Source organism: Acartia tonsa, chromosome 4, assembly GCF_053477335.1.
Source record: "Acartia tonsa isolate MP-2025a chromosome 4, ASM5347733v1, whole genome shotgun sequence".
Lineage (NCBI taxonomy): Eukaryota > Metazoa > Arthropoda > Copepoda > Calanoida > Acartiidae > Acartia > Acartia tonsa.
Genome location: NC_137263.1, coordinates 6,696,930 through 6,713,247, shown reverse-complemented (window position 1 = coordinate 6,713,247; position 16,318 = coordinate 6,696,930). Strand labels below are relative to the sequence as shown.

The window sequence follows — 16,318 nt, the reverse complement described above, 5'->3', positions numbered from 1 at the left end:
TAAGGAACAAATTTGATTTTATGTTTTTTTCTGTCAGTCGATTAGAACATGGAGAAAAATGTCATTTAATGAAGGTGGTCAAAAAAATACCGACTTCACCTCAAAACCGAGATCGCCCCGCTTTACCCTATTACCTATGTTCTTTACTGCTTATTTTTTGTGTCATTCAGGTTTTAAATTGTCCGATAGTTATAAAGCTTTTGTTTCTTGTTTTATTCCAATCTATCTAAGGTATTTTATAAAACTAAAAAGTAAAAGTAGATTTTTTATGCAATTTTCCTATTGGAAAGTCCGATTTCATTGATTTTTTGTAGAGATATGAAGTCTGCTGTAGGTCAGCTACGATTAGGGGAATGCGTGATTTTCTCAGTTGCTATTCAATATAGACGGCTAAATTTTAAAAACATTCCCTTTATCTTTAAGTTTGTCAGTCTGTCAGAAAATTTCTGACGGCCATTTAATAATAAAGATGGTAGATGGTTTATTTTTTTAAAGTGAAGATTTTTCTATTCAATGAGCATCTACTCTATACTTCGCTTGGTCCGCCAGTCTGCCTGTAATGTTCTTGAGGATATCAAATATCTCTGGGGAAATTGTGTTTTTCTTTTCTGCTATTTAAGATAGAAGGTTGATTATTTTTTTTGTGGAAACTTTCTACCAATGCGCAGTACTTACTTATCTTATTTCCTGGAGATTATCGGTACTAAAATTGGGTTGGAGGAAATTTAAGACCACTTTTCCACGTTACTTTGATTTCTTCGCTACTTACGGATTTAGTCATTTTTTATTTTTTTTAAGGCACAAGAATATAAGGATTGTTTTGATATTTATAAAAAAGAAATGAATAAATCCAATAATAATAAGGTTAATAATTTTGTGGTTACGTCTCCCAATGGACGGATATTTTGGGGAACACAAATTAATTAAAAATATTACATTACCTATTTTACTTTTGTGTTACAAGTTAACAACCTAGATTTATTTTCTACATATTTTATTATATAAGTTATGTAAATATTAACCCTTTAATTTTTAAATATCGAACTTCAATCCGTCTGTTAAAAATATAAAATACTGGCAGGTTTTCATAAAAGTACAATTCTACAATTGAGTGTGTTTGTCTGTCTCTATTTTGCTGTGGACTTGAAAGATAGATGCTTGAATCTTCTTAATGGGCATCTACTATATATACATTTTTGTCGTCTGTTTGATAATTAAGTAAATTAAATAGGATGGCTGTAACCTCTACAATTATATGTATTTTTTTGCACCGGACCATATCTTTTTAGTGAGATCGGCTTGTGGGTAGTAGGGTACCATCCTCCCTCCATCAATTACTCTAAAACTTGCTCAGGAACAAAAATAAACTTTCTTGTAAAATTGTAAACTGTAGCTTTAGCCTTCCACTTCATCATGATATATGACAGTAAAAGTATATATATATTTTTCTCGTATTCATTCGAATCCGGTGGTTAGGAACCGGTTCTCATCCGTACGGCACCACGGGGCTAAAAAAAACTAGTTTTAATCTTATAATTGTACATCCTATATCCGCGGAAAGCCGTTTATAATACGATACGAGAAATAACTAGTATACATATGGTATACCTACCTATCTATATATCTCAACATTTTTTCTCCCATATTGATCAAATTTGCGTATGTCAATTGCAGAAGCAAATTTGTGTTTTGAAAAGAGAAAAGAAAAGAATTGGCTCACCAGATATAAATGTATTGGAAATGACTGCGGCCCACGGAATAAGGATGCGAAACAGGCACCAGCAGCAGTCTAATCTACATAACAGCTTACCTATTTTAACCACTGTCTAGAAAGCGGCAGTGGATTCCAACAAACTTTAACCAAGCAACCTTTTCCTTAGGCCTTTCATCCGAAATTAGGCGCGCGTGCTTTGTGGCGGTCCTCAGAATGAGAAGACTGTGGCGACAGATGTTCTATGAAGCCTTAGATATATTTTTAAAGTTTTATCTTAATTTGCCAAAATATATATGGGAATACCTACCCCAAAAATACCTTTAAACCTTACTTGGACCTTTAAGCAGATTTAATGTGAAGTAGAACTATAGAAGTTCAAAGGTCATCTATGACAGACAGATATCCATATCCTATTACTTTTATATAAAGATTAGCATTTAGGGGCTCTGTATTCAAAGGGGAAAAATGGTCTAGAAGAAGAGCTCAAAACCATCCAAAGACTTTATTAAAGCTTACTTAAAATAGAGTACTTAATGAGATCCTAAGCTTCAGACAAAAATACCTTACTACGTTATTTAATAGAATAATGTGTGCAAGTATACCTTATCCCTGCTGTGGCCAGTTAATTTTCATATATATTGAGAACTAGGCCTGCTTTATACAAGTTCAGGTCTTCAAAATTGCATTTTACCTCTTCCTATTTTATTTAATTAAACCATATGTACTGTGCACTGCAAAAATTTTAATTTTCATGAAGTTTTGGAATATTTTTAACTTAAATTATATCAGAAAAAACGTGAAAAATTTTCACTTATGAGAGAGTTTTTAATTATAAGACAAAATAAAATGTAGGATTTTTTAAAAACTTCTCTATTTTTGCATGAAGATTCTACCATAATAAAATAACACACACGAACACTCACTTGTTTCAGGGATCTAAAGAGATTAGACAATGGAAGAATGGAAGATAAATTGATGTACAACTCCAATGATGATACACTTAATTACCCTTTCAGAAGATTAAAAAAGTGGTTGAAACGTTTGAACACTCAACTAAATTATCCAAATTTACTAAAGTCCCCAAAGTTGTTGAGTCAACAAATAAGAAAACATTATAATAAAACTGTGGGGACTAGTATAATAAACAGCCCATTGTCCTCTCTCTCTGCACTTGTTTACTTCCTCTAGCTTCCAAATACACAAAAAATGCTTAATTAGTGAGAGGGATTGAAAAGAGGGTCTTCTTCAAGGTTTAGCAGCCGTCAAGTTTTCCGCGGATAAAAAATGTAAAGATTAATTCCTCTATTGTTGCCCTCGAGGGGGAGAATCGTAGAATTTGTCAATGTTAATAATGTTTCAGTATCGCTCATAAACGGTTCTAATCCAGCGGATATTAATCGGTTCTGGAACAGTTTTTCTCTTATTTATCGAAACCGATTAATATCCGTCGGATTAGAACCGGTTTTCATCCATTTTTAAAAATTATGTCTAGCATCGTATTATATTTAGTTTCTACGAATATAAAAATGTACAATCAAAAGATTAAAACCAGATTTTTAACCCGTGCCTTTGGCATCGCGGAAAGCTGTTTATAATACGATGTGAGAAACATCTATTCTTTGATAATATAATCAGGAAAATCGGACGCGGAACCCTGGTCTTGTTATTGTCAACAAATAAATGTCTTTTTCTCCCCATTCACAATAAATAATTTTTAGGTCCATTGAACCATAGATGTTCTGTTGAAGCAAATGATCAATAAATTGTCAGTAATGTCTTGTATTTTAGCTTAAAATATAGTTGTAACCTTACAAATGAAGCAGCTCATAGTGTCTATAAAAAAGACTTTATACAATAAAAATGACCAATGATAGGCCAGTATATATTATACCATTGGCCAATTAAAATATATACTGGCCTATCATTGGTCATTTGTATTTTATGACGTAATTTTTAAAGGCAGTATAAGCTGCTTCTTACAAATACCTGTACAATAAAACTCAAATGTAACATACATAGGGTAAAGCCCTTATAGGCTAGAGGCGATACTATTAGCACTGTATAACGTAGCAAATATATAAGTTTATGCTATTCGACACATGTCAGATTTTTTCATTGCACATAACTAATTTAAATTACAAATACAAACAATTAAAATCTTAAATTCAATGAATAAATATAAATTTCAAGTTAAAAGATCCAAATAAATATCCCCAATCTTACTTCTATGAGTCAAAGAATAAAGGACGTACAATTAATAAAATAAGCTGTATAATAGGGAAATGGATTCAGAAAAAAATAAAATGCTAGCATTTAATGATGCTGAGAAAAACTGGGAATGTTGATATTGTTAGCAATAAAAAAATGATTATTAAGAAGAATAGAAACCAATACATTTTATTGGTTTGTTTGACTTTACAGCAATTAACAACAGTGGCGTCACTGGCTCCTTTTTCAATAATCTATTAATGTTATTTAAATGAAATCGTTGATATTATATGCAATTAAATAAAAGTGATATTGCTGACATGTTATCACGAAAACGTTGCAATGATAATAAAACTGATACATAATTATGTAAATAAAATGAATACATAAATTTTGACATTGAAGTTAATGACTGGCGGAAAACTTAGAGGCAAAAATATAATTTTCAGTTGATTTATCCATGTTTCTGATTGTAAATACAAGACTGGATCCAATATAATTTAGCCTATTCGTCATGGGGATCACACGGTAACTAGACAATGTTGGTCCAATATGTCGACGTAATCTACTTAGGACAATAATGTCCATGGGTAGCGAAGCAGGAACAATCAAAAAGTAAACCTTCTTGTCTGAAGTAAAACGACACATTTTATATTAATGTGCCATATTATTTATAAATAAAAAAAGCCCAGAACCGACTGCAAAATTTTGATCTATAAATGAAATAGCCTGAATCCACCCCTGAGCTTTTATCAAAGCTCCCCTAAATTTGTAAGCTTAATCATTTCGGTGGTTACCGAGGTTTTAACTTTTTCTACATTTTTTGATTGTTAAATTTTTATCTTATTCTCGTTGCTAGATAGAAATTTAGTACATTTATTGAGAAGATTAGATTGTCTCTTGAAGACTTACTCCTGTATGCCTTGCATTTTACAATATAACTAATTTTTCCGATCCTTTGTTTAATTTGCCAGAGAAAAACTTTGGTCGCCTTCAACATTTGAGATCATGAACATCATGCTGATGTTGTCATTCTTGTTTATTTTTTTTAAACACACAGTTAGAAATTCTCCCCTCCTTTAGAGTATCAGTTTACATGTTTAATTTCATGCACCTTGACTTTCGAGTAACATTTAATATGTTTTTACATTCCTAAAACAACACTCACAATTCAGGGATCTAAAACAATTTGTTTGAGATTTTAAGAATGTTATTTATGTTTTCAGTAGTTAAAAATTCTTGAAAAAGTCAAACTTGATTTTATTGAGACTCTAAAAGATAATTATGTTAAAGACTTAAATCAGCAAGAATTGTACTGTCGCTATGCCTCTTAAAGGACAAATACACGTTATTATAGTGTTGCAATGCTTCTATTTCTGATCATCTAAGGAATCAACATTTCAATAATGAATTAAAAATTTTTTTTTTAACATTTAGCTTAATTAAAAAAGGTTTAAAAAATCGACATATCATGAACTTTCTGGTAATAATTATAGAGTTTCTACGCTTTTCAGAAAGCCTCCATACCAAATGATTATGAATATACCAAATTGTTACAAAAAATCTTTTAAAGTCCGTAAGACATACCTTTCAGACACACCCTTTATTTAGTTTTGCTTTTAACAAGAAACTTACAAGCTGGTAAGTAATCTAACAGCCCTTAAAACAAACAAACAAACAACAATTGTGACCAAAATAACAATAGCAAAAACAATATTTTATGAAGAAACAAGGATGACAACATCCATAAAAGCGAAGAACTGAAACTGTAGGACAAACGGACATTAACACTTATAAAGTGTCAGAACTGAATAATCAGAATATAAATGTAAAAGAGTTAAAGCAAAATTGTAAGTGTAAATTTGTTGAAAAACTGCTTGATACAGAATAATGTTTATGGACATACTTACATTTTTAGGACTTGATTATAAAGTTGATTCGCTTGAAACATTATACTTTGTTGTCCCAGGAATAAACATACCAAAAATCAGATCAATCGGATGATTAGATCACAAAAAAATTGTTGTTAAAAAAGTAAAAAAAAATCAACATGTTTAAAATGGACGTACGGACATTCTTGTAATGATTATAGAGTTGCTACGCTTTCTAAATCGTACCTAACTACTAAAGGAATCACCATGCAAAGTTTGAAATCGATAGGACAATTCTAACATGCCTAAATTAACTAAAAAAGCTATCCGTTTGTGACGGACGGACGTACAGACCGACCCTAATTATAGAAAAGCTTCGCTTTTAAAAATTACAATAATTTTACATACATTTTCAATTATCATTTTATAGCCAACCACTCGAGTAGACAGACGCGCGTATGTTATATGTTGAACAACTAACAAGGATGACAACATCTATAAAGTAAAGCTGTAAAATCCGAAGGAAGGATAAACAAATATCAACACTTGTAGAGTGTCAGAACTTTACATGCAGAATATTAATTTAATCATTTAATAAACATAAATTTATTTTAAATTTGCATTGCTTCCCTCAAAATGAACGTACGGACTTCATCGTAACAATTACAGAGTTGCTACACTTACTAAATCGTGCCTTGCTGTTACAAGAAATACCCTGCAAAGTTTGAAATTGATAGGACAGTTATAAGATGCCTAAATTAGCAAAGATAATTATCCGGACGTAAAGACGGACAGGCCCTAATTTTAGAAAGCTTCGCTTTTAAGAATATCCGCTTTCAAATAAAAACACAAAGTTTTATAATCTTATTCGTATTACATTACTTACACAAAACTGTCGGCATGAAAGCTAATATTCAAGACAAAACTTCTCCCCATTACTCGGCGTATTCTATTCTCTCTAACTTGCTCCATATAAAAACCTTAAACAAAGATTACAGCTAAATAAATTGTAAACTATGGTCCAGTCCGCAATGAAAAATGATGTTGGCATTGCCAAAAAAAATATTAAAACATAATATGAACACGTACCAACACACACACACACACACACATACACTTATATACAATACATATATTTCTATATTTTTATACCAAAACAGAGAAATATAACAGAGAATGAGAGAGAGAAAAATTTGAACGGAGAAAAGAGTGGACGGAGTCAGGTTGAATTTAAAGAGCACGGGGGTATCAGAGCCATACGAGATGGATACATTAAAGGGGGGGTTGCGAGGGATACTATGGCAATGGGGAGGGTAAATTAAAAGGGGGGAATCCCGTGGGAAGAGCCTCTCTTCAGTTGGCCAGAGAAGTTGTGAGCAACAGCACAACGGACATAAACATCTTGTAAACTTAATATTTATACTAAACAAACATTCAACTAAAGTGGTCAGGATTTAATTTGTTAATCCTCAACAAGAAAAACACAAACTATAAACCTGCCACTTTAAATCTTTTAGAAAGATAACACTAATGTGCCCGAGTTAAAAATAGTTTTTATTAACAGATTTTTTTTATATAAAAGTGATAAAGATTCTTAACAATTTGAAATGTAACGTTTCTGTGTATGTGTGTATGTGTGTGTGTTTGTGTGTGTGTCAAGTATTAAAGGATTTGCGATTGTGCATGCCTAAATATACAAATATGTATATTTTATATATGTACATGGCGTATTTTAAACAAAGACTTATAAAAGGCAACCATTTGTGCAATAATATGTTTTTTTTTTTGAAAATAGGGTTTTCTAGTAAAAAAAGGCTTGAGTATTTTTTAGTGCTGTATTTGATGACAATTTTATTTTTAATTTTGGTATTATCCTCTTAAGATTTTTTTTCAATTTTGAAAATTTTGGTGACCCCCCCACCCCATCCCACCCCAACCGACAGAACTATGACTCTGGCTGCGGCGCTCGGCATCCTTGCCTGTCTAGCCGCAGCGCTCGGCCCCCTACCCTGCCTAGCCGCGGGCGCTTGGCCCCCTAGCCTTTAACCTAACCTAACCTAATTGAAAAAAATGCGTTCTCTGTCAGAGTCATAAAAAATTTCGAAGAGGATAACGCCATAATTTTTTATAATGATTTTTCGCCCTTTCAATAATAATTAATTCGAGAATCTTTTATATTATTTCTAGACCACATATATGGCGAGGTACATGTAGGTAATCAAACAATTTAAACTGATTAGATTAAATTTTGTAAAGTTTTTCAAAAAAGTTTTTAGATGCAGGAAAAGTTTGGCTGTGTACAGTTGTTATTTAGTCTGGTTTAGTGACGATTCTGTGCAGTTTTGAGTTTGACAGACATTTCTTATAATTGTCTGGCTTTTTTTTGACAGGAAAGATTTTTCAAAAATTAAATACAAAACATTATATTGCATATTTAATGTTTAGGGAAAAAGAATATATTATTTTCTCCATGTGATAAAAATTAAAAACAATTATAAAAGCAAAATTTTAAAAATATGACTCCCGCTCGCTTTTTTTCCTATTTTTCAAAAATTCTAGATAAATACTTTAATACAAAATAGCGGTTACGCTTCTAGCATATAGGCAAATGAGTAAGGAAAGTGGTAAAATAGCCTAAAACCATCAAGGTATCTGTAAGAAGGTTCCATGAAACGTGGGACTCAATTAAGTCAGTAGTTATCGAAATCTTAAGCTACAGACAAAAAAACCTTACTACTTTATATAATAGGATAGCTGTAGATGTTCTATTATAGATTTAATTTGTGTTTTTTCAACAAGGATGACAACATTCATAAATATCATACAATTTGCTAACATGCTAAAAGACAAAAGGACAACGTCAGTTACTAAGTAGATATTCATGGGTCAACAGAATCCTAAGATAAAATCTAGCTATCTATTATTTAAAAAATCCCCAAAAAATATATTTAATTGCCTTTGAGAGCAAGACCTACACACTAACGGACCAAGCTAGTAATTACTAAATACAATAATTTATACTTCTATCTTAAATAGGGCCGAGTTAATCTCACTTCTCACATAACGTTACGGACTTAAGGACAGACAAGTTGAATTATAGAAAAGCTGTGTTATAAAAAAAGGACTGTAACTGGTTAGTTATTTTTAGTCATATATTACAGAAGTTCTAAAATGTATTAATAGTGAAAAATAGTGAACCGCCTACAGTTTTTATCAAATTAAAGTTGTGAGCTGTTAATCGTTCCAAGAAAACACTGTTAATAAATTCTGTTATAAACATTAAAGTGTGATTACATTAAAAGAACAAATTATTGTTTTTTTTGTGGGTGTATAATTTTGTGTGTGTGTGTGTGGATACATATTGGCTCAGCAGGATGTGTGACAGCGCCCCAATTGTTATAACAATACACCCCACCACACCACTGGATACAACTCTCTAGGGAATTATCCAGACACCATGAGGTACGTATAACATTACGTTTTTCATTATTCATATTTTTTGTAGTGAAGCTTCCGTTGTATATTTGTGTACGTCTTTGGTTAAATATGTTAGTTTGTTAGAGATGTATTTTTTGCGCACTTTATAATTTTTACAATTGCATTATTTTTATACATTTTAATTGAAAAGTATATAAGAGTATATATTTCTTAAAAAGATTGTTAGCTAAATGCATCTTTCCCACATTAGAACGTTATCATGCTTGGTTTATTTATAAAATAGTGTAAAAAGATTAATTTCCTATTTTACAGTTTAAGACTTCATAAACGTTTTATGTAAATTAAAATTAAAGTTCACAAATTTTCTTAAAAATTACAACTTTATATTTGTTGTTTAAATAGTGATTTTTATGAATCACCAATTTCCTTTCACTGAAAAAGAACCAAAAACATATTGAACCTTTTTTTTGTATCTTATTTTAAAGTAAGGTTAACTGCGGATAACTAAAAGTTTTAAATAAATAGAATTGTGGGGACTTTTGTGGTTCACTTGTCGTTTCGATGAATTATAGAATATTTTCTGACGGGTTTCTAATTAAAAACTTTTTACTTTTGCACTCACTGTCCCTGGAATGTATTTTAATTACAGAGTCCTTAATTTAAGGGACACTACAAAATTTTATTTTATCATGAAAGGAATATTTTTAAGAACAAGCGGCGTTATTTTAAAAAAGTATCTATAGATAGCATTTACATTTTCATACTTCAATACAGTATTTTTTATTTTTCTTCGGGAATAACATTTGGAGTGTCCTTTAATTATTGACCAAGTTTTAGCTGCAATTATTCACATTACATAGAATTTGACATAAATTTGGAATTAATTAATTAAAATTACTTCATGTTTCTTGTAAGTAATAATTTATATTTTTGTACTTGGCTGTTCTAAAAAGTATTTGATAGCTTAACCTTAATTACTACTAAAATAAACAATCTAAGCCAAATTATAGCAATTAATTTCAGGAAAGAACACTATATTTGTCAATTAATAACAAAAATTAAGACAGTCCATAAATTTAATAGGTGTATAGTTAAACCACAAATATACAGTTATGCTTAACATTTTTTTAAGATATGTCTGTCTAAGTAAATGACTTGAAGCATTAACTAAGATTTTAAAAAATAATATCTGTATTTTTCCAATCGTGAATTATTTCTTTATTTTAGAAGTTTGTATCTGTGTACCTGGCTGGTTCTAATTGGTATTGGGGTCCCAACTGATATTGTAGTTACAGGTAAACATATTATATGATTGTTATAATTGGTTTAGTAGTCCCAACTATATTATTACCTGGTGATATATCTGTCTATCAATCCTTATATAATGGATGTAATAGTCGTAACTAAATATATTATAATAGGTACATGTTAACATTATGTCAACATAGACATAAAACAAACTATTTAAGATTAAAATATTCATGTCAGCTGTGGCCATTTTCATTAAATACTGCTTTGAAATCATATGCTAAATCAGTGCTTCCGAGTTCAGTGGGTTTCATCAGCTTAAATGACACGTGCATAAAAAAATCTCAAAAAAAAATGCTTAGGTATAAATCAAGGATGACAACATCCACAATAACAAAGATCATAAACAGAAAAAAGAGGCCATTGCGACAAAAAAGCAAAGGGAATAGATGTTTATTTTTTTGGGAACCTTCACAAGAAAATTTAGACATCTACCTTTGTTAGCAACCTAAAAAATAATATTTTTTCTTATAAATAATATATCCATCCGTTTCATGGACAGAAGGATGCATAAAGTCATAGGAATCTTTACAAGATATAAAATACCAGTGTTTTCCCTTGAACATAGATTAAGGAGTGGATAACTGAAAGTTTATAGTATCTTCGCCACTAAAAATATAAAGATGAAAGCTGTGTTTGTTTGTATGTTTTTGTTAGCCATAGGGTTGTGTGTAAAATTGGGGAGGTTTTTGGTTGATGCATATTCTTGAATTAAATGTTGACTTGTTGATTTGCAAAATGTGTCTGCAGCGCATCATTTCAATCTTATCCATTCATTCCTCAATCTTTAAAGTGTTGCAAATAAACGGGATCTGGGGTAGGAGGGGAAAGATAAGGGAGGGTGGTGGTGGGTTGCAATTTTAGGAGCCAAGATTCTCCATGACTTGTGCATGTATGTGTATCCTATAATATAATGTAGTAAGGTTTTTTTGTCTGAAGCAAATGATCTCGGAAGATACTGATCTAAATTGGAAGTACTTTTCAGTGAAGCTTTATAAAGGTCTTGAGATGGTTGAAGGATTTTTTCCTAACCTCCCCTAGAGGCTAGGGGCGTAATCGCTAATTTGTACAAAGTAAAGTATTTTTTTCCTTGTTTCCTTTAAAAGATTTTTTTCATGATATAAACCTAATGTTTTAATACGAAAGTTAATTGGTATCAATTTATATTTTGTATCGCTTTACCTTTTTTTCACATGATTGCACTAGATAATAAAAGGAAAAATGCTTTAAACAGATTAGAAGAAATGTATGTAAAAATTAATATAAACTAAAATTAACTTATTTTTTTCCCTAAATGTTGCACTTCTATAAGCTTTAAAAAAAAATTATGTCATTGCTTATCACTTTTTTCCTTAAATAATTTTGAAGTAAGATAAGCTAAAAAGTAAATATTTTGTAAAAGTTTTGTCAGTTTTGGCGGTGGAAACTGGTAACCAAATGCATAAGAAGTCATTCACTTTTTTTCTCAGCCTAGAGCACAAAAAATTATAGGTAACCAAGACCTAAAATCCTATTATATAAAGTATTTAATTATATAAACACAAGTTATTTCTTTAACATTTTAATAATGGAAGACAATTGTCTCACTATTAAATAGATTATCAGTTCCAATTAAGATGTATAAAATAAGTGTTCCAAAAGTATGTGTCTTTGCAATTGGATCCTTTAAAAAGACTAAAAAATAAGCAAGAAAAACTCATATCTTGAAAGGGCTTGTGGGGAGTAATGTTTTTTATTATCATACTTGCTAGACCGATATGATTCTCCTTTACAATATAGTTTCTTGTAGGTCCAATGACCTAAGTTTTATCATTTTTCTTTTTAAAACTAAAAAAAAATGGGCAAGGGTCAACATCCGCCCTTCGCCCTGAAGTGCCCTTAGATAACTCTCGGGGCGTAACCGCTAGTGTGTGTATATAGGGAGCTCGCGGTAAAGGAAGAGGCGAAAATGTGTATATTAAGTATGTTTTCTGAAAGTGTAGGCTGTAGCCGTTTGGGCATTAGAATCCTATGACGCTACTAAGAAATAGGCTATGGGAAGAATCAATTTTTAAGTTGAAGTTATTAGTAATAAGCAAGAAAATTAAGCATAAATTAAACAATGTTAAAAAAAATATGAATGTATAAACACTTTATGTATTTAATTTATTATTAACAGACTAATTACCCATTTACCACAAAAAGGGGCTAACTTATGCATTAATAACATTAAATATACAAGTAAAGTAAGTCAATAATGGTTTCATGAATAAATTATTTCCCCCTCGGAACACTTCACGCAATGGTGCGTAATCAACGTTAAAATTTAGTGTCCCATTACTTGCGCAAAATGTAATAATACATTATCAGATCATCAGAACCGCAAATTTATACCATAACACTTACTGATAATTTGCTTTGATCAGCCCCTCTAATTTAATTGGCATGTACATTTTTTGCGAATGTTAAACAGTTTGTTGATTATGGCCAATCTAAGTTTTTCGACAAAATCCTATTTATTTCTACTTGACAACCATCAATCCTTTGTTTTAACTTTGTAAGAACACTTTTGAATCGCTTTTTCAAAATTTTTAATTGTAAGCAGTGATCTTAAAGGGATAAGACAATGGACGATAAAAAATGTTAAAATTATCAATGGATAAATTTTGACCTCGACAATTAATAGAAAATTTTTATGTAACTTTGGGGGTCTCCTGTAAAATATGAACTGAAAGTTAGAATAAATTTTCTACATGCAATATTTGTTCTATAATGTGTGGATTTATTTTCTTTGTTTAAGCCACAGTGCGTTTGAAGGTGCGTTGACTTTTGTGTCAGAACCTAAATTGGGACATAGTGCATTTCATTACCCTAGGGTCACTTTTTAATAAAATCTAAAATGCAGCCGTTTTTGAGAAAAATAGATGTGAAAATTTCAAGTTCAAAGATTATCTATTTAAAATTTTGAACAACTTTGCTTTTATGAAGTCTTTCATAAAACCTCTCTATCTATATATGATATATTTAAGGCTGAATTTCCGTGACCTTAGCAAAGCTAGTGATAGAAATGGCCATTAATTAACTCCCTTCAGGAGTGGTTTTATGAAGAACTTTATAAAAGCAAACTTGTTCAAAATTTTAGATAAATAATCTTTGCTTTACTTGTCATGATTATGCGGTAACTCATAGGGGATGAAATTGAACTTGAAAATTTTTCAAATCTAATTTTCTCAAAAACGGCTGCATTTTAGATTTTATTGAAAAGTGAAATGAAGTTACCTAACCTAGGGTAATGAAATGCAATATGTCCCAATTTAGGTTCTGAAACAAAAGTCAAAGCACCTTCGGACGCACTGTGAAGCATTTTTTGTGATAATATATTTGTTTTAGTTCTAGATGTACTTTAACTTTTTATTGTGTCAAAAATGCAAAATTTTACATTACTTTTAATATAATTTCTTACATCCAGAATTGGGCTTTATTCTAAGTGAAAAAGGTTTCTAAAGTCTAAATTGAATATTCGTGCATATGCAAAAAAAAAGTAGAATGCAGATTATTACAGCACTGCACTGAAAAAAATTATCACGCAGAATAGCAAAAAGTATAAAGATAGGTATTTTTTACAGTGCAGTGTACATAAATATTTTCCGGTGTGGGGCTAAATTAGTATTCGATTTTGTACACTACATTTTCTTCTCGACCAATTGGCCAATAAAACTAGCTCACATGCCAAGAGATGCAATTAGATTCTACGTACGTGCCAGTTCAATACGATCACTATTTCACTCTTACGATGTAATGGTTCAAATTGACTCAAAAATCAGCCATGAGACGTCATAAAAATGAGGGAGATGAGAGGAGAATTGGGAGAAAACCAATAAAAAAAGAGATGAATAATCCCTCATTTTTATGACGTCACATGGCTGATTTTTTAGTCACTTTGTCCCACTATCTAAAATTTTAGAGACACTAAGATAGATGGATAGGTAAGGATTTTGTATTTTATGCACTTAAATTACAGTTTTGAGTCTAAATAGTTGAGAACAATGTTTAATTAAACAAATGCAGTAATTAGACATACACTCAAGTAGAAATTAAATTCAAATAAATACTAATTCTAGAATTGGCTGTCATTACAAACTTTGTTTAATATTAAAATCTAATTTGGTTTGGATGAAAAATATAAATCAATATATAGAAATTATTGAGTAAACCAAAAAAATTACTTGACAAACTTTGTCAATGATTATAAAATTACAAACAAGGATTGTATCGAATCAATAAAAAAATCAATTTAATTTTTAGATATAAAAAAGGGTTTAAATAATAGGTTCATACCGGTTAATTTATTTTAAGAAGCTACATATCTCAAATAGCACCCCAAAAAAGCTTTTGTTAAAGAATATCATGCGTAGAAAGTGATTTGTATAGCAGATGCTTAGTGGCGATGAATATTCGTAACAGAATTTTCATAAAACAGCGAAAGGAATTTGAAGATTTTCTTAGTGTTACGGGCAAATTGTACATATTGAACTTTAAAACATGGTTTATTATATTTCTGGTTGGCGGAGCTCATCAGTGCAAACTGCATATTTATATAAAGAAGAAGCGAGTATCATAGTACCAATATCCAATACCATTTTGCAAACATAAACCCAAGTAGAATTCCAAGGTTCTTATTTTTTGTTATTATTACAACTAAGTTGTTGGCCCCCACAGGTAGATATTCTACTGTAATTTTATTTAATAAAATAACTTTATACAGGAAAGTTAACCTAAAATATCCATTGCAGTGGTGTATAGGCACTCACAGATACTCTGTATATAATTGATATAATTATAGTAAATATTGGGCATCTATAGTCAGTCAATATTTGGCACCTACTTTAATTATTATATCTATCATTGCATACACTAGATCAAAATTAGAAGCATGAATCAACATTTATTCATTAATTGTCGATAACTGAAATTGTTAACGATAAAATGTTATACTATATTACATTCTATAAGTAGTAATAACATTTTTAAAAGCGAAGCTTTTCTATAATTAGGGTCGGTCCGTACGTCCGTCCGTACGTCTGAGACAGATAGCTTTTTTTTGTTAATTTAGGCATGTTAGAATTGTCCTATCGATTTCAAACTTTGCATGGTGATTCCTGAAGTAGTTAGGTATGATTTAGAAAGCGTAGCAACTCTATAATCATTACCAGAATGTCCGTACGTCCATTTTAAACATGTTGATTTTTTACTTTTTTAACAAAATTTTGTTATGTGATTTAATTATCCGAATGTTCTGATTTTTGGTATACTGATTCATGGGACAACAAAGTACAATATTATAAGCAAATCAACTCTAAAATCAAGTCCTAAAAATGTAAGTATGTCCATAAAAATTATCCTGTATCATGAAGTTTTTCAACAAATTTACTCACAATTTGTTTTGACTCTCATTCATTTATATTCTGATTATTCAGTTCTGACACTATACAAGTGTTAATGTCCGTGTATCCTATCGTTTCAGAGCTTCGCTTTTATGGATGTTGTCATCCTTGTTAATACTTATTTATGTTGATAAAATAACTGCACGATAATTTGTAAAAATAGATTTTTTATCCCTAAAAATTCAGTATAAGGTCTAGAAATAAAACAAATAATGTTTCATTGAATGCAACAATCAAGATATTAAACGTTATCATTAGTTGAACAAAAACTTTATAAAGTTTTATCTGAGTCTGGCTTTCAAAACAATCTTTGTAACATCTCTCACAAGAGAATACAAAGCTGCTCCATTTCTTGT

The 16,318-nt window shown here is 30.5% G+C and overlaps 1 protein-coding gene across 1 annotated transcript in view; it reads left to right on the top strand.

Moving 5' to 3' along the window:
- The first annotated feature begins 8,940 nt into the window (after window positions 1-8,940).
- LOC145318194 (uncharacterized) overlaps window positions 8,941-16,318 on the top strand; it is a 62,225-nt gene continuing 54,847 nt past the window's right edge. The window contains exons 1-2 of the mRNA XM_080159536.1: window positions 8,941-9,255; window positions 10,459-10,526. Coding sequence (XP_080015662.1) covers window positions 9,251-9,255; window positions 10,459-10,526 — 73 coding nt within the window. The 5' untranslated portion in view covers window positions 8,941-9,250. The remainder of the gene's footprint in view (window positions 9,256-10,458; window positions 10,527-16,318) is intronic.